Source organism: Chiloscyllium plagiosum, chromosome 25 (genome assembly GCF_004010195.1).
Source record: "Chiloscyllium plagiosum isolate BGI_BamShark_2017 chromosome 25, ASM401019v2, whole genome shotgun sequence".
In the NCBI taxonomy this organism is placed as follows: Eukaryota; Metazoa; Chordata; class Chondrichthyes; order Orectolobiformes; family Hemiscylliidae; genus Chiloscyllium; species Chiloscyllium plagiosum.
In genome coordinates, this window is record NC_057734.1 from 6,378,369 (window position 1) to 6,404,055 (window position 25,687).

Genomic DNA, 25,687 nt, shown 5'->3' on the forward strand with positions numbered 1-25,687 from the left:
ATGGAATGTGCAGCCTCAGAAACATGAATTGTCCAAATATAATCATACAAATTATTTCTTAATGCTATTGAATGGAACAACTACTGCAATATTGCAAAACATTTAGATGCTCGGGAAGCTAAGAGAACAATTTATAATATACAATAGCTATACTGTCCATCATTAAGCATCTGGATAATTTTTCAACATATTACCAGAAAGGAGTCTTAACCAAAGCAAGTTCTGACAAGAAACTTGGCAAAAAAACAGTGCACAAGTTCTCTAATTTAGATGCAAGATTATTCCATACATTATTCCATGTCTCTTTCTTCTTTTAATGATTGATTGGCATCCTTTCATCTGTGAAAAGTGATGAGAACGCAGCCCCAGACCCCAGTAAGGCCACTGGCTGCACAAACGGACTCTGGAAAGGACAGGTGAAATGTTCACTTCATTTGTTTTTTTTAGGCTGCATTGCTTTGGTGACTTAGACTTGCCCAGCATCTGCATCTCGCACTCAACCATATAAAGTAAATCCAGACAGTCATACAGCATGGAGGAAGGTCTGGAATCCACTCAGTCACTGGGAGGTGCTTGCTTAACAGGAATGACAACATTGTCTCAGAGAAATTTAATTCTGAACATCTAAAACACATCACTAGAAGACACTATGCTGAAGATAAAAGGACCAACAGTTTTATATTTAAATCTTATATTTATATTTAAACCAATTATTCACTTATAGGACTTGAATCCAGTGCCTTTAACTGAGCCACACCACAAGGTACAAAGAACAGTGCACTTGATATATAACATTACTCTGTGATAAGACTACTAATTACAGAGGAACCTTGATTATCTGGAATTCGATTATCCAGCAAGATTGCAAGGTCTTGATGCTTGGGTAAACAATGTTGTCCGGCACTCGATTTACCGAACAAAATATTCCCCGCCCGTGTCCTTCAGATAATCAAGGTTTCTCTGTATAGGGGAGGTGATGGCCTAGTGGTATTATCACTAGACTATTAATCCAGAGAGAGACACATGTAATATTCTCGGGACCTGTGTTCGAATCCTGCCATTGCAGAAGGTGGAATTTGAATTGTAAAAAAATCTGGAATTAGGAGACTAACGATGACCATGAATCCTTTGCATATTGTCAGAAAAACCCATCTTGTTCACTAATGTCCTTTAGGGAAGGAAACTGCCATCCTTATCTGGTCTAGTCTACATGTGACTCCAGACCCACAGCAATTTGGTTGATTCTTAACGGTCATGTGGGCAATTATGGGATGGGCAATAAGTGCTGGTCTAGCCAGTGATGTCCTCATCCCATGAGTAAATAAAAACTTTTCTGAAAGATGATTCTTAAAATATAGCTCTTTGATTTGCTTTTGATCATCAGGCCTAATTTCTAATGCATGCAATATTTCCTTTGTGGTAGTGTCAAGTTTTTCTCCATCACACTCGTACGAATAAACTTCGGATGTTTTATTATATTAAAGGCACTTTAATAAAAGGTAAGCAGTTGTTATTTGTTTGGTCATGAAAATTACAATTCTATATTACTTATAAAATATAAACCATCTTAAACATTTAGCCAATATCTTCCATTAAAATCAAAGTCCCAGCAACCTTAGGTTATAAGCAAAATGTTAAATAAATTACATCTGACACTGTGATTATGTATTCATTTCAATCACTTGTTATGAGACCATGTGCTGCACCACTTTTCAGGCTGAGATCAAGCTTCAACATTGTGTTGCAGTGGTTACTTTACATAGATGTCTAATCAAATGCTTCGCATTCACATTCAAAACTTTATACATTTTAAATTCACAGAAGTTACCAATAATAGACAAGGTTTCTGGCTGTTTGAGGTTACAATTCAGCAAGCTAGTTTCCAACAACCTGAACCCTTTAATCAGTTTATATTTTGCAGCTTTTCCCTCTCCTTGTCCTGAAGCCATTGAGTGTAGGTGTGGAATAGTTCTGAACTATGAAAGCAACCACCCCAATACACACAAACAAAGTTGCATCAAGACACTATTCAAAAGGGCCACAACACACTGCAGACACCAGAACTGCAAAAAGAGGAAGAGGAACACCTGTACAAGGTATTCGCCAAAAACGGATATCCTCGCAATTTCATCAACAGATGCCTAAGGGAAAGACAACAGAACAAGGACATGCCGTAACCCAAAGGACTAGCCACACTACCATACATCAAGAACATATCTGAAATGACAGCCAGGCTACTGCGACCACTAGGAATTATAACAGCACACAAACCAACAGCCACTCTCAGACAACAACTCACCAAAACGAAGGACCCGATACCCAGCATGAGCAAAACTAATGTAGTGTACAAAATCCCATGCAAGGACTGCACAAAACACTACATAGGACAAACAGGAAGACAGCTAACGATCCGCATCCACGAACATCAACTAGCCACGAAACGACACGACCAGCTATCCCTAGTGGCCACACACGCAGACAACAAGCAACATGAATTTGACTGGGACAACACTACCATTATAGGGCAAGCCAAACAAAGAACAGCCAGGGAATTCCTAGAAGCATGGCACTCATCCACAAACTCCATCAACAAACACATCGACCTGGACCCAATATACCGGCCACTACAGCGGACAGCTGAAACTGACAACCAGAAGCGGCAGGGACAGGCCACTATAAATGCCGGAGGAAACACCACAGAAGCGCTTCACAGGAGGCTCCCAAGCACTGAGGATGTCACCTAGACAGGGGACGAAACGCTGCAACAAAAACTTCCAGCTCGGCGAACAGAACCACAGCGTGGAATAGTTCTTAAGTAGCCATTGAAGTGTGAACTCAAAAGAAAAATTTTCAAAAGGCTATCCACCTGTGAGGAACAAAAAAGATCTTTTTTTTCCATCCTAAATTCATGTGTGCACTCTTCTGTGAGGATTAATATTCAAGTAGTGCTGGGATCACCCAACTCTGCACAAATCAGAAGGTGAAATTGGGAATTAATGGTTGATGAGTACTACATCACATGGTACATTTGTACATTGATGAACTAGTGAAAATGGCAATTTTCAGTCATATTTAGCATTTTTCTTACATGGCGAGACTGAGAAATGCTAGTAAGTGGGATGGCCTGGGCATCTTTGAACATGAATTGCAAAAAGTGAACTTGCAAGTACAAGAAAGCAAATGTCAAACTATATTCCAATGCTTTTTATATCAAATGTCCAGAGGGAATAAGTTTTACTGCAATTGTACAGGACTTTGGTGAAATCACAGCTGGAACAGTACAAAATTTTGGTTCCTTACCTAAGGAAGAATGGATGGAGTTCAACAAAAGAGTGATCATTCCAGGATAAAAGGAAACTTTTTTATTTTGTTCACGGATGTAGGAATCATTGGCTAGGCCAGCATTTGCTGCCCAACCCTAATTTCCTGTGAGGTGGTGGTGAGCTCTTGTCCTATAAGGAGCGAGTGAGTAGATTTGGACTATAAAACAGTTAAAAGGCTCGATAGGGTAGATGCTGAAGTAAGGTGTCTGGGATAGGAGTCAAAACTGGAGGGCAAAGATTTAAAAGAGACTGGAGGGGCAATTCTTCATGCAGAGTGTGGTGCCTGTATAGAATGATCTGACAGAGGAAGTGGTGGCAGCTCGTACAATTACAATTTACAAGGCATCTGGATGGGTAGATGAATAGGAAGGGTTTAGAGGGGCATGGGCCAAGTGCTAGCAAATGAGACTAGATCAGTTTAGGATATCTGGTTGGCACAGAGTTGGATCAAAGGGTCTGTTTCTGTGCTGTATAACTCTGACTATGCTGGAGAGGCGAAATGAGGAGTTAACTATTTAAAAGTGAAATAAGGACAAACCTTTTCATTTAAAAAAGGTTGTTCATTTTTGGAATTTTCTGTGCCAGAGTGCTGTGGATGTTCTGTTGAACATATTCAATATAAAAGGGCTTTGAATACTAGAGTTATACAGATAGGAAAATGAAGTTGAGTAAGTGGATTGGCATGGTTGCTTTTAAATAGGCTTGAAGAGTTGTCTGATCTTTGTATCTTGCATTCTTACACCTACAAAAGCATGCTGTTTATGTGGAATCATGGATTGATAAAACTAACAGTATCCTCTAAATTTCATTGCTAATCAAAGCATTCAGATTGCTCCAATTAAAACAATATTGTATGAACTTTCCAGCTTCTGCAACACTTTCAAACAGTTGATCCAATTTCATTTGCTTCTGGTTATCAAGGTTCAACATGTCCAATTCCCCGGGCACCACACAAAATACCTGAATGAACATATCAACAAGTATATGCACTGCCAATGGGCTAGTGAAAGAAGCTGAATGTTCAGTTAATTGAACAATCCATTTCCTTCGACAGCACCTCAGTTTCTGTTGACATCATTCCAAATATGCTTGGAAATATTTTAAAGCAATTATTACAGATGGATAAATACAAAAAGTGGTGAACTCTCACCACAATTACAGTGCATGTGAGAATGAGAGATCCTGACGCTAATCCACATATCTAATCCACCATCCATTCTTCACTCAATTTCAGCTACCAAATTTCTGCACAAAACTTACAAGTCTTCAGTTCCTCCCACTTTTCTTCAATATATATCCATTTTCTTTCTGAATATTTCAACCCAATTAGCATTGACGAATGGGTGTTGAGTATTACATTAAATGCAGAGCATTTTCAGAGGACTGGTGATGTGAGGCGTATTTGTTTTATACGAGGTGTATGACAGATAAGGCAGAAGGAAGAGCCTTGGGAAAAGTTGATGGGCAGAGAGATATGGGAGTGCAGGTCCATTGTACCCTGAAGGTTGCTGCACAGGTGGATAGAGTGGTCAAGAAAGCATATAGTATGCTTGCCTTCATTGGCGGGGTATGGAGTATAAGAGCTGGCAAGTCATGTTAATATTGGACAAGACATTGGTTCAGTCGCACTTGGAATACTGTGTACAGTTCTGGTCACCATATTACCAAAAGGATGTGGACACTTTGGAGAGGGTGCAGAGAAGGTTTACGAGGATGTTGCCTGGTATGGAAGGTCTAGCAATGAAGAGAGGTTGAGAAGGTCAGGTTTATTTTTGCTAGAAAAAAGGAGATTGGGGGGGACCTGATTGAGGTTTGCAAAATCATGAAGGGTTGATAGAGACAAGCTTTTTCCCAGGGTGAAGGATTCAATAACGAGAGGTCATGCTTTCAAGGTGAGAGGTGGCAAGTTTAAGGGGGATACACGCAGCAAGTACTTCACACAGAGGGTGGTGGGCGTTTGGAACGCGTTGCCAGCAGAGGTGGCAGAGGCAGGCACAGTAGATTCATTTAAGATGCGTCTGGACAGATTCATGAGTGGGTGGGGAGCAGAGTGATACAGATGCTTAGGAATTGACCGACAGGTTTAGACAGTACATTCGGATCAGCTCAGGCTTGGAGGGCAAAAGGGCCTGTTCTTGGGCTGTAAATTTTCTTTGGTCTTTGTTCTAACTAAGAGCTTGGATTAGTACATACAACTATGTTGTTGTAGCTATTACGGAGACTTCGTCCAGAGGATCACAAGATTAACAGCTTAACTTTTTGGGATTTAGAAGAGGATGTGGTGGAGGCTGGTACAATTGCAACATTTAAGAGCCATTTGGATGGGTATATGAATAGGAAGGGTTTGGAGGGATATAGTCCGGGTGCTGGCAGGTGGGACTAGATTGGGTTGGGATATCTGGTCGGCATGGACAAGTTGGACCAAAGGGTCTGTTTCTGTGCTGTACATCTCTATGACTAAGTGCTCCATGTGATTGATGCTTAATTACAGAATGCAAAATATGTAATCAAGCATTGAAGGAATGGCAATTATGAGGGGCATGGATAGGGTAAATAGACAAAGTCTTTTCCCTGGGGTCTGGGAGTCCAGAACTAGGGGGCATAGGTTTAGGGTGAGAGGGGACAGATATAAAAGAGACCTATGGGGCAACTTTTTCACGCAGAGGGTGGTACATGTATGGAATGAGCTGCCAGAGGAAGTGGTGGAGGCTGGTACAATTGCAACATTTAAGGAGGCATTTGGGTGGGTATATGAATAGGAAGCGTTTGGAGGGATATGGGCCGGGTGCTTGCAGGTGGGACTAGATTGGGTTGAGATATCTGGTCGGCATGGACGGGTTGGACCGAAGGGTCTGTTTCCATGCTGTACATCTCTATGACTCTATGAGGTGAGATAGAAGGGATGGAGAAGAGATGGGGGTGCTGTGTTACTGATGAGTACAAATATCATAGCTCTACTTAGGGAGGACACCTTGGGAGGGCTCATCCAGCGACACCAAATGGGTACACAGCTCAGGAATAAGAAGGCCGCAATCACTTTAATGGGCCTCCCGACATCCAGTGGGTGACAGAGGAACAGGTACATGAACACATTACGGAAAAATATAGAACAACAGGGTTGTTGTGCAGGAGTGAATTTAACTCCCCCAATATTGACTGGGATTCACTTATACCAGGGGCTTAGATGGGGTGGGAGGGAAGTTTGTTAGCTGTATTCAGGATGGGCTTTTGAAAGATTTCTTAGTAGTTCAGCTCGGGAAGGGGCCATACTAGACCTGATATTGGGGAATAAGTCTAGCCAGGTGATCAAAGTTTCTGTGGTGAAGCATTGCAGGAACAATGACCATAATTCTGTACATCTCTAGTTACTTATGCGTACAGACAAGAGTAGTCCTCGGGTGAAGCACCAAATTGGGCCAACATGACTTCCATAGCTACTTGCATATTAGGCAGGAACTAGGGAATGTAGATTGGTGGCAGCTGTTTGAGGGTAAATCCACATCTAGCATATGGGAATCTTTTAAAGGTCTATTAGAGTTCAGCACCACCATTCCTGTGAAAATGAAGGATAATGATGGCAAGATTCAGGAACCTTGGATGACAAGAGAAATTGACAGCTTAGTCAAAAAGAAAAAGGAGGCATAAGTGAGGTTTCGGAAGCTGAAGACAGGCAGAGCCCTCAAAGGATACAAAACTATCTGGAATCAGACACGAGCCAAAAGGGTCCATGAAATGTCTTTGCCAGAGAGGATTAAGGAAATTCCCAAGGCGTTTATATATTTATCAGGAGCAAGAAGGCAGCTAGGGAAAGGGTAGGTCCACTTCAGGGCAAAGAAGTGAATTTATGCATGGAGCCAGAATAAATAGGTTAGGTCCTTTGCATCAGTATTCACAAAGATGAAGGACGTGATGGATGGTGAGCCTTGGGAAAGGTATGTTGATATTGTAGGGCATGTCAATAATGGAAAAACTTGGTGGTACTGGGTGTTTTGTAAAGCATTAGGATAAACAAGTTGCCAGGGTGGAACCTATTGTAGAATGTTGAGGGAAACAGCTGAGGAAATTGCTGGGGCCTTGAGGACTGAAGACTGGCCAACAATAGAGCAACAGGAATAATCGGTGAAATTACAGGCTGGTGAGCCTTATCTCAGTGGTAGGCAAAATACTGAAGATGATTTTTTGGGTTAGGATTTACTCACATTTGGAAAAATATGAACTGATTAGCGATAGGCATCATCGTTTTGTGCAGGGAAGGTCATGTCTCGTAAACTTGAGTTTTTTTGAGGAAGTGACAAACGTAGTTGATGAGAGCAGGGTGGTAGATGTTGTCTATGTGGATTTTAGCATGGCCTTTGACAAGGTTCCTTCTGGCAGGGTGATACAAAAAGTAAAGTCACATGGGATCCAGTGAGCTGGTAAGATGGGTGCAGAACTGGCTTAGTCCTAGAAGACAAAGTAGAGGCTGAAGGGTGCTTTTCTGACTTGAGATCTGTGGCCAATAGTGCTGGGACCCCTGTCATTTGTAATCTATGTAAATGATTTGGAGGACGATGCAGGTGGCCTGACTAATAAATTTGTGGCCGATTCAAAGATTGGAGGAGCTGTAGATGGTGAGGAGGATTGTCAAAGGATGCGATGGATATTAGGCGGAGAAATGGCAGATGGAGTTTAATCCAGAGGTAGTGTATTTTGGGAAATCAAATGCAGGAAAGAAGTATAAGTAAATGGCAGAACCCTAAACAGCATTAACATACAGAGGGATCTAGGTGTACAGTTCTACTATTCCATGGAAGTGACAACACAAGTGGATAAAGTGGTCAAAGCGGCATATGGCATGCTTGTCTTCATTTGAGGGGAAAAAAGTATAAAAAGTTGGCAAGTCATGTTGCAGCTGCATAAAACTTTAGTTCGACCAGTTTTGGAATACTGAGTACAGTTCTGGTTACTACACTACCAGAACAATGTGGAAGCTTTGGAGAAGGTACACAAATGATCTACAGCAGAATATAGATAGATTGGAGAGTTGGGCAGAGAAATAACACATGAAGTTCAATCCAGAAAAATGCAAGGTAATGCATTTTGGAAGATCCAATTTAAGAGTGAACTATACAGTAAATGGAAAAGTCCTGGGGAAAATTAATGTACAGAGAGATCTGGGTGTTTAGATCCATTGTTTCCTGAAGGTGGCAATGCAGGCCATAGAGTGGTCAAGAAGGGTATTGAGTACAAGAGTTGGCAGGTTGTGTTACAGTTGTATAAGACTTTGGTTCAGCCACATTTGGAATACTGCGTACAGTTCTGATCACCACATTACCAAAAGGATGTGGATGCTTTGGAGACAGTGCAGAGGAGGCTCACCAGAATGTTGCCTGGAATGGAAGGCACTAGCTATGAAGAGAGGTTGAGTAAATTAGGATTATTTTCATTAGAAAGATAGAGGTTGAGGGGGGAACCTGATTAAGGTCTACAAAATCATGAGAGGTATAGACAAGGTGGATAGCAAGAAGTTTTTTCCCCCCCCCCGAGAGCAGGGGACTCAATTACTAGGGGTCACGAGCTCAAAGTGAGGGAGGGAAAGTTTAATGGAGATATATGTGGAAAGTTCTTCATTCCGGTGCCCGGAATGCATTGCCAGTGGAAGTGGCAGAGGCAGGTATGATAGTGCCATTTAAGATGTATCTAGACAGATAAATGAATGGGCAGGGAGCAGAGAGGTACAGACCCTTAGTAAACAGGCTGTAGGTTTAGATAGAGGATCTGTATCGGCGCAGGCTTGGAGAGCCAAAGGGCCTGTTCCTGTGTTGTAATTTTCTTGGTTCCACCATGATGTTGCCTGGTTTGGAGGGTATTAGCTGTCAGGAGAGACTGGACAAACTTGGTTTGTTTTCACTTGAACATTGGAGGCTGAGGGGTAACTTGACAGTTGCTTACAAAATTGACAGGCATAGATAGAATGAATAGTTAGGAGCTTTTTTCCTAAGTTAGAAATGTCAGGGGACATAGGGTTAAGGTAAAAGAGGGGAAAGTTTAAAGCAATGCAGATTTTTACAGAGGGTGGTAAATGGCTGCAACGTGTTGCCAGGGGTGGTGGTGGAAGCAGACACGAGAGCAACATTTTCAAGGCATCTTGACAGATACACGAATAGGCAGGTTAGAGGGACATGGAATGATGTAGAGTCAGAACGTTTCATGCGTTGGTGCAATTTTTGATGGGCCAAAGGGCCTGTTCCTGTGCTATACTGTCCTTTGTTCTATTTCTAAAATACATTTAGCTTATGTATAATTGCTTAGTTTATTTGTTTTCTATTAAACAGTCAAAAGAAATCTCTATATTTAAAATAACAATATCATTTGACTTTGGATTTAAAAAACTACATATTTAGTTTAGTATTAACATTATGTAATCATTTGGACAATTGACTGTAGGCAAGTGGCAAAGTATAGACTGAAGCCTTGAATTTCTTCTCTTCCCTCCAACCAGATTCTTGAGAGTCAGAAAGACATAAAATCTTTTTTGCTAAAATTAAATCTTTGCTGAAGTGACTCTTGGAAATAGCATCACCGTACACATATCTTAAAATTGACTTGCATTTCAAGCAATTTTAAATATCGTGACACATAAGGAAATGTACCATCAACATGAAGAAATCCAAAGGGTCAAACCTGCTGATCCATCCAGGCTATGAGTAGAACATGTTAGATTGATAGATTTAATGGAAACAATTAAGAATGGCTTAAAATGCCAGCTGTGTTTAAGCATGATAATCCTCTAAGCTTCCCAGTCTACTCAAATTGATACAGTAAACATTCAATTCAATACACTTGCTGAAAATACACTTAATACTGAGGGTCAAAATTAATCATAGCTATAAGGTACTATTCACAAAATCTCAAGCTAGGAAAGGCATGCAAGTTTAACCCTTAACTGCATCAAATTGCATTAACATTTTGAAATACTAGCGTTGCTTCTTTATGTCCAAAGCATCTGATTTTTGTAGACTGTGAAATGCAACATATAGTTAAACTTATAATCATCATCTAAATCGTCAAATTGTAAAAAGAATTGTCTACTATTATAAACTGAAATATTTCCATTAAAGGACATATCCTCAGCCAACAACCCTTTCTTTTAACTTTCTCTCTTTAAATTCTTATGCAAAACTCATGATTGTGGCAAAGCCTGACCATTTCTCCCTCAGGCCACAAGTTTCATGATTTGAAAAGTGTTTAGAAGTGTCCCGAAGGAGGAAAACAGAGCTTGCTTACAGGACAGAAAGAAAATACTCTCCGGTGGTCTATGTTCTTGCCAGCATGACTTCCACAGCAAGCCAGCACATTGTGTTAACAGAACAGGAAGAGTAAACCCAACCAGGACCCAAAAGATCTTGAAGATCCTTTCAAAATAATTATACCAGCACAATGTTTTACGACTGGTTTTCAAAACAAAAATCAGGCTCTTTAAACAGTAGATTATTGTACACTGACTTGAATAGAGACTGCAGCATGGGACTAAGAAAATCTGGATTACATTGCCCCAACCAAGACCACAGTTGATTTAAAAAAAGTTTTCTTTATCCAATAAACACAGACCAACTTCCTAGCTTTTATTCATCAGTCAAATGCTTGAAACCTCACACTTTCATGTGGGAAAGCCAGGAAGGGCTACGCCTCATTTATGTGCTAGTTGTTAATGATATAGAAGCTATTCATTTTCATCATAAATTGTCTGACAATAACATGTTCCCTCTGCTCAGAGCAGAATCTGTAAAGGCTCAACACCATTACCAGAATTAAAACACAGACAGCTTGCAAAAGCGCAGTTTCAAATCTGATGACTAAATTACTCTATGATATCAATGTTAAATTTAATAGATCAGTCTGATAAAATGCCTAAAAGGAACAGCAATTACATACTATATTTTGTAGCAGGCAGATTTTTTTGGAAAAATCAGCACCATTCTAAAATGCACAACTGACCTTTTTGTTGGAACTATGTAAACCACTCCGCAGCAGACTACTTCTTCAAACATTACAATACTGCAGATTGCAAAGAGGATGGCAAATAATAGGATTAAAAATTTGGTGAAGTAAAGATATGAGCTAAGTAACAGAAATTTCGGTTTGCTTAGTTAAATAATTATTGCAGAACTAAAACCAATCTTTCAATGAAACTGCAGTGACCACACAAAAGCTTTAGTATTCTGATTTTTATGCAGAAAGATTGTTTTGAGGCACAACGGATAACCAAGTTTAGAAAAAAAAGCCATGGTGTATTCATTTTAAATGAAGCACCATCATGATTGACAGAAACCATATTTTGGCCAGTCACTGAAGAATGATTTTTTAAAAAAAATCTTGAATTCTAAACTAAACAAAGTTACAAAATGAGAAATGTAGAAATGTGTACAAATGTGAGAAATACACCAATGCAAACTGCTTTCCACAAGTCATGCACAAATTTGTTGTGTACTTCATTAAGGGTCATCTCTGACATCTTCTGTGTGTTTCTACATCAGGGCTCCCCAAAGTAGAGGTCAGGACCCAGGTAAGGGTCATAAACTGAAATTTTGCGGTCCCAAGATCGAATTCAACAATGGCCATCATGTTTTAAAGCAGTGCACCCACTCTATGCCCTTGCTTTCATGCCCCTCTACTCTATTCTCTCAGTTCTCACTGAGGGATCATGACAATTGTCAAGCCTTGATATAGGGTCACAATGGGGAAAAAAGCATGAAAGCACAAGACGATACAGGTATAATGGTGATTCCATTTTACTTGAACCTTTTTGAGGTGTTTCTCTGATGACAAAAAAGTAAATAAATGTAAACATTTCAGATTATTTCAACTCCAAATACACATTTTCAGAATGGGTTGTTCTGCAAATAACTAATCTGAGATAAGGCAGTAGCTAACAGCTAATGCACTGTACCACGAATTCTCCTCTGCTCTGTAAAGTACTAACTTGAGCTGCGATATTCGATGGAAGTGCCATGTGAAACATAGCAAAGCCAAATTTGTTACCAAACAATGCAAACAAAGTCAAAAGAAAAACAGCAGCAACCATGGCACCCTTTGTCACACTCAATTCCTTGTAATCTGATCAAAAAGCACTTTCGAGCTTTGCTTCGTTAACACAGGAGTTTTGCAGCATAGAAAGGGTCTTTTGCCAACAAATCCATGTCAGCGTTTATGCTCCGAAGGAGCCTCATCCAACCTACCTTCATCTTAACAGATAGCAAAACCTCCAATCTTTATTCCCTCATACACTTATTGAACTCACCATCTCTATCTTGAATAGTTCCCTATATAATTTGGTTAAGTTCAAGGTAATTAGGCAGAGCCAACATGATTTTATCAAGGGAAATCATGTTTCACTAAGTTAATGGAGTTCTTGGTAGAAATAACCTGCGATGTGAATAAAGGGAGACTAGGGACCAGTGAATATATTGTACTTAGATTTCCAGAAGGTATTCGATAAGATGCCATAAAGTTTATTTAAATAGAACCTCATGGTGTAGGAGGTAACATATAATTGTATCTGGAAGATTAGCTGACTAACACGAGGCACAGTGTAGGAACGAATGGGTCTTTTTTAAGACTGAAGAATATCAAGTAGTATGCCACATGGGTCAGTGCTGAGACCTCAACTCTACAATTTATATAAAGGAACCAAGGGTACAACTCAAAGATAGGCAAGAAAGTGAGCTACGAAGAGGACATAACCTATCCATATCCCATTGTTGGCTCTTTAAGTGCGTGGACAAAAATCTGGTAAATTAAGTATAATGTGAGAAAGTGTGAAATTGTCCATTTTGGGGGAAAGAATAAAAAAAACAGCATATTATCTAAATGGTGAAAGGTTGCAGAGGTCTGAGATGCAGATGTCCTGGTGCATGAATCACAGAATTAATATGCAGGTTCAGCATGTAATCAGGACAACAAACAGAATTCTGTATTTATTGCAAGGGAAGATGAATGCAAGAGGAGGAAGGTTATGCTTTAGTTACGCAGATTGCACCTGGACTATGGGATATAGTACTGGACACCATATCTTTGGAAGGATGTTAATGCTTTGGAAGCAGTTCAGAGAAGGTTTAAGAGACCAATACCCAGGAATGAGCAGACTGCCTTACAAGGAAAATCTAGACAGACTAGGCCTGTATGTTTTGGAATTTCGAAGAATCAGAGGTGATTTGACCAAGACATACAACTTGGCTGGTTGGATGTTGAAAGATTCCTCCACAAGAGGAAGCATTCTAAGACTCAGAGTCAGAATTTAAAAATAAGGAGGTGCCCATTTAAGATAGAAATAAGGGAATAGCTTTTCTCTCAGAAGATTGACAGTCTTTGGAATTCTCCTCCTCAAAAAGCAGAGAATGCAGAATCTTTAAATATTTTAAGGGAGAGGTGGATAGATTCTTGACCAAGGGGATGAAAGATTATTGGGGATACATAGGAATGTAAAGTTGAGGTTAAAACCAGCTTAACCATGATCTTATTGAATGGCAGAGCAGGTTTGAGGGATTGAGTGGCCTACTCTTGTTCCTTATTCATATGTTTATATGTTCTTGCAAAAAGTAAAGTTGTTTGGTTTAGGGTCAGTAAACAGAGAGAGGTAGTATACAAGTACAACAAGTGATTAGAAAGCAAATGGAATGGAATTTGTTACAAAGGGAAGGGATGTAAAATGTTTTATGACAGTTGTATAGTTGTATATGTCCCACCGTATTGGTGAGACACATGAAGTTGTGTAGAGGGTTTTGATCTTTTTATTTAACAAAAGGACAAAAACATTTGCAGCAGATCAGAGAAGATTCGCACTGTTGTTTCCTAGGATGAAGGGGTGTCTTATGGAGGTTGAATAGGTTGGACCTATATTCATTGGAACTTGGAAGAATGAGGTGTAACCATCTGGAAATAGAAAATATCCTGAGAGATCTTGACAGGGTAGATGCCCTCCTGGAGCAGTTAGGAGATATTAAAAATAAGGTGTGGAGAAATTTATCTTCAAAGAGTTAAGAGTCTGTAATTTTCTTCCCAAGAACATGTAAACAGGTTCTTTGAGATGGACTACCAGAGTCAAAAGGTTTGGGTGTAGGAAATAAAGTGGAGTTGAGGCTATAATCAGATCAGTCAGAAGCTGATCAAATGGCAGACCAGACTTGAGGGGTAAATTGGCTTAATTTTGCTCCTAATTTGCATGCTCAGAAGTAGTTGAGAGTTGAACATAAGATACCAGAACAATGTCACTAACTAAAGTGTCATGAAATAGATTTTCCCAAAAATCTTACACCTTGACTGACACCATTTGTCAACTAAACTGTCTCATTCATCACTTCAGAAATGATCAATAAATGAATTTTCCATAAAATAGTTTCTTATTAATACCTTTCATGTAACTGGGGAATCTTTTTCTTCACAACATGCCTTTAGAGAGGTGGGCACAACAGTGGAAGAGTGCTTTATCTCCCTTTTCAACTCCAAGTTGATCTAGCCCCCTCCCCGACCTCTCATTCTCCTCTAGTGGTTTGCATTGCCATTAATAGGCTTTCCACAGAAATTAGTCAATTGGAAAACATGGGAAATTCATGTGGTTATTAAATTAAAAAAAAGGAAAAAACAAATGTCCAGCCGTGTGTAAGAGCACTCCTAGACATAAAGATGACAAAAAACATAGAAGGGGTTCCTATGGCGCAGTGGTCATGTCCCTAATTCTGGGCCAGAAGTCTTGGGTTCAAATGCTACCTGCTCCAGAAGTAGATAATGAACCTGTTCAGAAATGTTATTAAAAATATGCAGCGGTGGTGGTGGGGATACCCACAGGAATTTTGTAACCCTAATTTTGAAAAACAATATTTTGTAGCACGAAGTTTTATGCAAAAGACACAAAGCTCAAAGCAACAGCTCACCTTAGTTAAAGTTTTAACAGCAATAGTTTACAATAAATGTTCATGTTGTCCTTAAAAGGCATTATAATCAAAGAAATTCAACATATATGAACCCTGTAAACGGTTCTTGAAATACCTGAAACTACAAACACCAAATAAATGAATTTGCAGTCATATATTAAAAATCTCAATGTGCATCATAAGAACATCAAATAATTAAATAAAACTTTCAGGAAGCCACACAAGTTGGCATCAAGGCAATTCACCTATACTTTGGTAAAAGAGATAGGTTTCAGGAACCACCTGAGGGTGGAGTGTTGAGTAGGCAGAGGGCATGAGCATGTTAGAGAACGACAGTGAGAGAGAGGGCTCAAGGGAGGGGGGGGGAAGAGAGCGCGCGAGCGAGAGAGAGAGCGCGAGAGAGAGAGAGCGCGCGAGAGAGAGCGCGCGAGAGAGAGGGGAGAGCGAGCGGGAGAGCGAGCGGGAGAGAGCGTGCGAGAGAGAGCGTGCGAGAGAGAGCGTGAGAGAGCGCGAGAGCGAGCGCGAGACAAGACAGTTCTGGGAGGAAATTCCTGTCCTTCAAAGCTTAGAGACTGATACCAATGGTATTCTTAATTCCAAACATAAAACATGTTTACAATTGTTCCCACCTACACAATTCAAGTCTCACAACTGGAGGTATCTAATCCGTTTTAATCAAAATCTTTCTTTGAAGTTACCACCTTAAAAAAAGTCAAGTAGAACCAATACAAGGAGCACGCGCACATTGCTGGTATGTTATTTCAAAACCAAGCAGCAATTGGTACCTCCTGAGCACTGCGAATGTTAAACCTCTGACTTACTCAGCTAACTAACTTTTCAATCAAAACTGAATATCTGAGCATTTCAAGTTGATATTTTAACACTTTCAAGTACTGTATTTCTATTTTATATAAATTTGGTAAGCAACCTTAAGAAAGAATAAAAATATACAAACGTGAAAATTGAAAATGGTAATTGTCAAGAACGTGCATCTAGTTTGGAGCTTTGACCATTGAGGCTCAACTTTGTGCTTGCACATCCTTAACTGAATGCATACATTTAAAAGAAATGGCACATTAATGAGAAATCATTGTAAGCATTCCAATATTTAGGGTAATTCTGCAAGTTTGAGGGAGATTTGAAAGTAGTAAAACCCGTAAAACATTATAATAACGCTCATATTGACCAATACTGAATATCAAGTTGAGCCAGATTTATATAAGGAGTTAAAATTTGGAAGTGAAATTCCAACCTTAAGAACTAAATGTCCTTTTAAACCCTGAGTTCTATAGAATTTGAGGACAATTTGTTGGACTAGCACTAAAGTTCTATGGAACAGCTTTGAAAGTACACTTCAAGTAGTTTGCAAATTCTCACCATTATTTTTTAGTGTACGTTCAATTAAATGCAATGATTTAAATCCAAAAGTAGACGTGAAGTAAACCAATTTGGAAGATGCGACCTGTGATCCCAGTTCACTGAATGATAAAAATATTGTTGACTTAAGAGTGTTTTCAAGAATGTAAATCCTGCCCTGAATGAGAAAAGAAACATACCTTTACTTGCTGCAGGTGAGAAGAGTTTCTCTGAGCCGACATCTGATGCCTGTGGGAAAAGCGGAGAAGACATGAGTTAACATTTAGATTACTGTTCTATGTATTACTTGAAAATCACCAGTAGAGGGAAGTGTTTTGCCATCAAAGCAGACAAAATTATTAGCAGTACACACTTTTTTAAAAGAGCATAAAGTCAATAGATTATCCATTTGCCTGGGTGTAAATTGAAAATGAAGTCTGCCAATCCTATTTTTAGTGAGGAAACAGTTGTGGCCACAACCAAGAGGCAGCATTTCAAGGGTTCTTGAAACAAAAATGCTCTTACACAATAGTTCCATGTGAATAAACAAAATGTGGCGTGTGAAGAGAGAAAATATGGCTATAAACAAGCTCTAGCTCTTTAACAAATATGTTTTCAAATTGTGTTGAGAGGCTGTTGAGTAGAAAGCAACCCACATACCTTGAAACACAAGCAAAAACTGCCAACAGAGCCATGACATTTGCACTGCAGGACATGCAATTTATATTCATTTTTCAGACATTCTCGATCAACAATTTTCTAGCACAACTGAATATCTGAAGTTGAAGTAACTAGTATATCAGAACTAAATTTACACATCTTTTCAAAAAGGCATGGATGAAATTGATGCAGCAGTTGGCAAAGTTCTAGTAAACCTCCTTGATCCCCTCAGACTTGGCTTACTTAGACAGTACCATTTTGTCAATTAACCCCATCACTTTGATCCGGTCTCCCCTTGGCGCAAGGGGATTGAACTTCCTTCAAGTTTCACATGCCAAGACTTCCCACCAGTCATAAACCTGACTTGTCAGGCTCAGTAAACCTTTTGTACTCAAAATTGATTTTCAATGAAAACCATCTGTGGTTACAGGATTCTCAAGTAACCCAGCTAATGTAAGCAGCTACACAATTTGCTTAATACCAATGAGGGGCAGTAGGATAAAGGATTAACAGACATGTTAAAATGGCTTGGGACTCAAAGCTGCTGCTCCCTAATTTGGTGATAATGTACATGAGGCTCCTAAATGTGTACAATGTATTTTAATGTGGGGTGTAACACCATAACTTGCAAAATGACAATTTAAGACTTTGGACCCGACTTGTTATTTTTATACACATAAATCTATACAATTGATAATTTGAGCATCCAGTTTACATAAAATAGCAGACTTCTTAAAAGAGAAATTCGAATTTAAAGAACAATATTCAAACACACAATTAAAAACAATCACAATTTGCAAACTTCGAGCAAAGTTGGTGAAAATAGCTCCTTAACAAAATAAAGTGTGGATGCATATTCCATATACCACAAATCAATCAAATTTCTTTTCATCCATTCAGCTCATATAGATGAACTTGAAAAGAAAATGTTTGTTACAAGTTCAAATAATTCTGGATTGCTCAAGGACATGGTCGGTCCTAACACTACATTACTACCTTGATATAGCAGAGCAATAAGGGTAACAAACTGCTGATCAAAAGCTGATACCACTTACAGCCTGGTTTATGGGGGATGGTTTTTGTTGCAGTTCTAAAATCGAGCAGCTGAGAGATTGTATCAATTGAGTTTTTGCTACAGCATCAACTGCAACAGGTTATATAGAGCATCCTTAACATAATAAAATGTCCATGGCAATTTAAAGGAAAATTACAATACCAAGTATGACAATGAGCCACAGAGGAGGTAATATGTTTGGACATTTAGAAAAGAACAGCAAACATCGGTAGTCAACTTGCATCTATGAAACAGAAATTATGTTTGATAAACATGTGAGGAAGCTTTAAGATGACTGACAGGCTAAGTGCATGGGCTAATTCATGGTAGTAGGCATACAGAGTCGACTGGCTCAGGTGGCTAGACAGCTGGTTTGCAGCACAGAGTAAAGCAATATGGGTTCAAATCTCCCACACTGGCTGAGGTTATCATGAAAGATACCCCTTAACCTCCCACTTTGCTTGAAGCACAGCAAACCTCAGATTAAACCACTACCAACTGTCTCTTGCTTATGACAGAGCAGCCCTATGGTCTGGTAAAAATAAGGTAACTTCACCTTTAATGGGAATAAACAATAGACATAGGTGCAGGAATAGGCCATTCTGCCCTTCAAGCCAGCACCACCATTCATTATGATCATGGCTGATCATTCATAATCAATATCCTGTTCCTGCCTTATTCCCATAACTATTGATCCCACTATCCTTAAGAGCTCTATCCAACTCTTTCTTGAAAGTATCCAGCAACTTGGCCTCCGCAGCCTTCCGGGGCAGAGCATTCCATACACCCACCACTCTCTGGGTGAAGAAGTTTCTCCTCAACTCTGTTCTAAGTGGCCTACCCCTTATTTTTAAACTGTGTCCTCTGGTTCGAGACTCACCCATCAGCGGAAACATGCTTCCTGCCTCCAGAGTGTCCAATCCTTTAATAATCTTATAGGTCTCAATCAGATCTCCTCTCAGCCTTCTAAACTCAAGCGTATACAAGCCCAGTCGCTCCAATCTTTCAGCGTAAGATAGGCCCGCCATTCTGGGAATTGACCTCGTGAACCTACGCTGCACTCCCTCAATAGCCAGAATGTCTTTCCTCAAATTTGGAGACCAAAACTGCACACAATATTCCAGGTGCGGGCTCACCAGGGCCCTGTACAGGAATATAATGTGTGAAGTTATTCACTGTGGTGGAAAAAACAGAGGCAAAATATTACTTAAATGGGGAAGGGTTGGGGAGTATGAGTGTCCAAAATAATCTAGGTATGCTTGTCCTTGAGTCACTAAAGGTTAGCATGCAGATGCAGAAAGCAATTCAAAATCCAAGTTGCATGTTGGCATTCATTTCAAAGGGATTTAAGTACAAGTTTTACTGTAGTTGCATAGAGCCTTGGTGAGATCTCACCTGGAGTATTATGCCCAGTTTTGATCTCCTTATCGAAGGTAAAGTATATTATAGAACAACGGTGGTTCACCAGATTAATCTTTGGAATGGCGGTAAAGATTATGTGGTTTTCTGCTTCTACCACCCTCTGAGGCAATGCATTCTGGATTCCCACAACAGTGTGAAATGAGTTTTCCTCAAATCTCTTAGAAACCTCTGCCTTTCACCTTATAAACACACCCCTCCTTATTGACCATTCAACTAAAGGGGAACAGCTGTTTCCAATCCACCCTGTCCATGCCAGTCTTAAATTTTATACGCTTCAATTATGTCCCAGCTCAGCCTTCACTGCTCGAAAGAGAACAACTTAAGCCTATCCAGCCCTTCTTCAGAGCGAAGCTGCTCATTTCAAGCAATATATTGCTGAATTTCCTTGAGATAGATGGACAGGATACTCCCACTGGCTAGTGAGTCTAAAACCAGAGTCATCATCTCAAGACAAAAAAAACAAAGATGAGCAGGAATTTCTTCATTCAAAGGATGGTGAAGCTTTGGAATTTTCAAAGTCAGAATGTGGGTGACAAGTGAGGTGTGCATTAGAACAGTCAAGTCTTGAGGTAACAAAGGAATGAATGAGGGTTTCAGAAGGTGAACTCAAATAGATCTAAATTGCTCAATCTCTCATTCGTGAAAAAATGCTGTATTGGTATTGGCACAAATACGAGTTTAACAATTCATTGCATAGCCAAAGTTGCAGACAGACTGGTTTAGTCTCAGACTATGGCTAGTGAGAGGGACCAACTTTGTACTTGGAGCTAGGGAATGGAATTTGGGGGCAGAGATCAAAGACAACTGCTTCAGTCTTCCTAATATTTAATTGGTGAAAAGTTTACTCATCCAGTGGTCGATGCCAGATAATTTAACATCAATGGAGGAGTCAAAAGAGATGGTGAGGTACAACTGAGTGTCATCAGTGTACGTATGAATAATTAAAATCTTGCTTCCAGATGAAGAACATGTAAATGGAGAAGTGCTAGAATTGATTAAGGTGGTAAAAATTGGGGGCTCAGAAAAGCTTGGAATATTTGGAAAGAGTTAGCAATGGCTTTGTTAAAGGGAAGTCATATTTAATCAATTTATTGGATTTCTTTGAAAGAGTAACATGGACTGTGGTTAAAGAGGATACTGTAGAAAACTTCTATTTCCAGAAGGTGTATGACAATGTCCCACAAAAGGTTACTGTGCAAAGTCAGAGCTCTTGGGTGGGTGGTGGTAATGGTGGTTGGTGGGGTGGCGGGCAGAATAGTGAAATGAACAGAAGGTGAGTGATGGGGCGGGGCGGGGGGAGGAAGAAGAGAGTGAGAGCCAGAGAATATTAAAATGGACAGAAGGTTGGTCGGCAGAAAACCGGCATCATGCACAAATACATCTTTTTCAGAATGACAGGATGTAAAAAAATGATCTGACCCTTTTACTATTTATATGATTTAAATGACAGGAGCGAAGGCATGATAGCTAAATTTGCAGATGACACAATAAAGGTGTGCTGTGTGGTGAAGAAGACATACACAGCAAATTGGAGTGAGTCGGAACAATTCTAGTAGATGAAATATAGTGTGGGAAAATGTGAAGTTATTCTCTTTGGCAGGAAGAATAAAAAAAGGGCAAAATGGAACTTAATCAAAGAATGCTTGCAGAATTCTGAGACGCAATGGATCGGTTGGATCGACAGTTAGAAGGTAATGAGGAATTTCCAAGAGCAAGGGACAGTACGAGGGAGGGAGTAAAGTCGCAGAGACAGTCACAGAGATGGGTTAACTCCAGGAAAGAAAAGAGAGGTAGGCAGGTAGTGCAGGAATCTTCTGTGGCTATCTCCATTTCAAACAACTATGCTGTTTTGGAAAATTTAGGGGGTGATGGATTCTCAGGGGAATGTAGCATGAACAGCCAAGTTTCTGGTCTTGAGACAGGCTCTAACGCAATGAGGGGTAAATCGGGTTCCAAGAGATCAATTGTGTTAGGGGACTCTCTAGTCCAAGGCACAGACAGATGTTTCTGTGGCCAGCAGTGAAAATCAGAATGGTGTGTTGCCTCCCTGGTGCCAAGATCAAGGATGTCTCACAGACGGTGCAGAATGATCTCAAGGGGCAGAGGGTGTTGCTGAACAAAGAGAACAAAGAGTGCAGGTTCACAGTTCCTTGAAAGTAAAGTCACAGGTAGACAGGACAGTATAGAGAAGGCGGCATTTGGTATGCTTCCCTTTATTGGTGAGAGTATTGAGTACAGGAGTTGGGAGGTCATGTTGCGGCTGTACAGTTGGTTGGGCCACTGTTGGAATAGTGTGTGCAATTCTGGTCTCCTTCCTATCGGAAAGATGTTGTGAAACTTGAAAGGGTTCAGAAAAGATTTATAAGGATGTTGCCAAGGTTGGAGGATTTGAGCTATAGCAAGAGGTTGAATAAACTGGGACTATTTTCCCTGAAGCGTAAGAGGCTGAAGGATGACCCTACAGAGGTTTATCAAATCATGAGGGGCATGGATAGGATAAATAGACAAAGTCTTTTCCCTAGGTTGGAGGAGTCCAGAATTAGAAGGCATTGGTTTAGGGTGAGAGGGGAAAGATAGAAAAGGGACCAAAGGAGCAACTTTTTCCATGCAGAGGGTGGTACGTGTTTGGAATGTGCTGCCAGAGGAAGTGGTGGAGGCTGGTACAATTGCAACATTTAAAAGGCATCTGGATGGGTACATGAATAGGAAGGGTTGAGAGGGATATGGGCTGGGTGCTGGCAAGTGGGATTAGATTAGGTTGGGATTTCTGGCTGGCATGGACGAGTTGGACCGAAGGGTCTCTTTCCATCCTGTACATTTCTATGACTCTAAGTACACATAGTATTTAAAGTGGTCATGTAATGTTATCCTTTACTATTAGAGGAATTGAACATAAAACTAGGGACAGCATCCTTCAGTTACCCAAGACATTGGTGAGACCCAGTCTTTAATACTCTGCACATTTGGTCACTTTAATTAAAAATGGAAGGAAATGCATTTGAAGTGGTTCACAAGTGGTCTACTAGATTAATACCTGAACTGAGAAAGTGGTCTTATGAGAAAAGGTTGAACTGACTGGGCGTGTTTCCACTGGAGTTTATAAGAGTGAGTGGTCTTATCAGGTTGGTTGTGGAAAGGATGTCTGCTTTCAGTGCAGAGGTAGGGCCAATGGTTAAATATTTGGGTTTATGCTCTTCGATGAGGAGAAATCTTATCTTTGCATTAAAAGGAACTTACCGCGGGAGTTGGGCCTCCATTTGCTGAGAGGTGCGAGGGAGGAGCGAAAGACTTCTGGGAAGTCATGTACTCGGGTAGTGTCTTCCACCCATTCTCCTCTAATCAAAAAAAGGTTCTGTGTGACAGATTGGTAAGGTAACGAGTTTATTTTGTATTCCTTATTTTTTCAACAGTCTCTTTGGGAATTTAGAATCGTGGGAATGGAGGTGAGGGCAGCTGAATGTTCCTCCTACTGAATGTGGGGTAAGGGTCACCACTAGTGTCCCTTCTGACTACATCTGCGGAAAGTGCACCCAACTCCAGCTCCTCAAAAACCACGTTAGGGAACTGGAGCTGGATGAACTTCGGATCGTTCGGGAGGTAGACGGGGTTATTGAGAGGAGTTACAGGGAGGTAGTCATTCCTCAGGTACAAGAAAAAGGCAGATGGGTTACAGTCATGGGATGGAAAGGGAACCGGCAGACAGTGCAGAGATCCCCTGTGGCCATTCCCCTTAACAATAAGTATACCATTCTGGATACTGTGGGGCGGGGGGTGGACTTACCAGGGGAAAGCAGTGGGACACCGGGCTCTGGCACAAGGTTTGTCCCTGCTGCTCAGAAGGGGAAAGAGGGGCAGAGCAGTAGTCATTGGGGACTCCATAGTTAGGGGGGGGCAGATAAGAGGTTCTGTATGGATGAGACAGACTCATGGTTGGTGTGTTGCCTCCCAAGTGCCAGGGTTCATGATGTCTCTGATCATGTTTTTGGGATTCTTAAGGGGGAAGAGTGAGCAGCCCCAAATCGTGGTCCAAATAGACACCAACAACATAGGTCGGAAGAGAAATGGGGATTTAAGGCAGAAATTCAAGGAGCTAGGATGGAAGCTTAGAGCTAGGATGAACAGAATTGTTGTCTCTGGTTTGTTGCCCGTGCCACGTGCTAGTCAGGTGCAGAATAGGGAGAGAGGGGAGTTGAACATGTGACTACAGGGATGGTGCAGGAGGGTAGGTTTTGGATTCTCGGACTCTTTCTGGGGTAGGTGAGACCTCTACAAACAGGATGGTCTTCATCTGAACCAGAGGGGTACCAATATCCTGGGGGAGGGAATTCGCTAAGGCTATTGGGGTGGGTTTAAATTAATCCAGCAGGGAAGCAAAATTGTAGTCAGAGTATAGAAAAGGTTGAGAGTAGGGAGGTCCGAAATAAAGTTTCAGGGACGCAAGATGGCGCCAGCAAGCAAGAAGTTGGTTTGAAGTGTGTCTACTTCAACGCCAGGAGCATCCAGAATAAGGTGAGTGAACTTGCAGCATGGGTTGGTACTTGGGACTTCAAATGTTGTGGCCATTTAGGAGACATGGATAGAGCAGGGACAAGAATGGTTGTTACATGTTTCAGTAAGAACAGAGAAGATAGTAAAAGAGGGGGAGGTGTGGCATTGTTGGTCAAGGACAGTATTACAGTTGCAGAAAGGATGTTCAGGGACTCGTCAACTGAGGTAGTATGGACTGAGGTTAGAAACAGGAAAGGAGAGTTCACCCTGTTGGGAGTTTTCTATAGGCCTCCAAAGTTCCAGAGATGAGATATAGAGGAAAGGATAGCAAAGATGATTCTCGAGAGGAGTGAGAGAGATATGGTAGTGGTCATGGGGGACTTCAACTTTCCAAATATTGACTGGGAACACTATTGTATGAGTACTATAGATGGGTCAGTTTTTGTCCAGTGTGTGCAGGAGGGCTTCCTGACACAGTATGTAGACAGGCCAACAAGGGGTAATGAGCCCAGCCAGGTGTTAGGAAGCAGATGAGTACTTTGGCGATAGCGATCACAATTTTGTTATGTTTATTTTGGTGATAGAAAGGGATAGGTGTATACCACTGGGCAAGAGTTACAGCTGGGGAAAAGCAATTATGATGCGATTAGGCAAGATTTAGGAAGCATAGGACAGGGAAGGAAACTGCAGGGGATGGGCACATTCGAAATGTGAAGCTTATTCAAGGAAAAGCTCCTGAGTGTCCTGGAGAAGTATGTACCTATCAGGCAGGGAGGAAGCTGTAGAGCGCAGGAGCCGTGGTTTACGAAGGAAGTGGAACCTCTGGTCAAGAGGAAGAAGTCGGCTTATGTTAGGATGAGGTGTGAAGGCTCAGTTAGGGAGCCTGAGGGTTACAAGGTCGCCAGGAAAGATCTAAAGAGAAAGACAGAGCTCAGAAGAGCCAGGAGGAGACATGAGAAGTTGTTGGCGGATAGGATCAGGGTAAACCCTAAGGCTTTTTATAAGGTATATAAGGAATAAAAGATTGATGAGAGTAAGATTAGGGCCAATCAAGGATAGTAGTGGGAAGTTGTGTGTGGAGTCAGAGGAGATAGGGGAAGCACTAAATGAATATTTTTCGACAGTATCCACTCTAGAAAACGACAATGTTGTCGAGGAGAATACTGAGATACAGGCTACTAGACTAGGTGGGATTGAGGTTCACAAGGAAGAAGTATTAGAAATCCTGCAGAGTGTGAAAATAGATAAATCCCCTGGGCCGGATGGGATTTGTCCTAGGATCCTCTGAGAAGCCAGGGAGGAAATTGCCGAGCCTTTGGCATTGATCTTTAAATTATCATTGTCTATAGGAATAGTGCCAGAAGACTGGAGCATAGTAAATGTTCAAGAAGGGGAGTAGAGACAACCCTGGTAATTACAGACCAGTGAGCCTTACTTCAGTTGTTGGTAAAGCGTTGGAAAAGGTTATAAGAGAT

The 25,687-nt window shown here is 40.8% G+C and overlaps 1 protein-coding gene across 11 annotated transcripts in view; it reads right to left on the bottom strand.

The window, feature by feature from the left end:
- Nucleotides 1-25,687, bottom strand: part of fbrsl1 (fibrosin-like 1) — a 1,010,193-nt gene that overhangs the window by 127,592 nt on the left and 856,914 nt on the right. For all 11 annotated transcript variants that reach the window (XM_043715446.1, XM_043715449.1, XM_043715445.1 and 8 more), the window contains one exon: nucleotides 16,789-16,837. In XM_043715446.1, coding sequence (XP_043571381.1) covers nucleotides 16,789-16,837 — 49 coding nt within the window. The remainder of the gene's footprint in view (nucleotides 1-16,788; nucleotides 16,838-25,687) is intronic.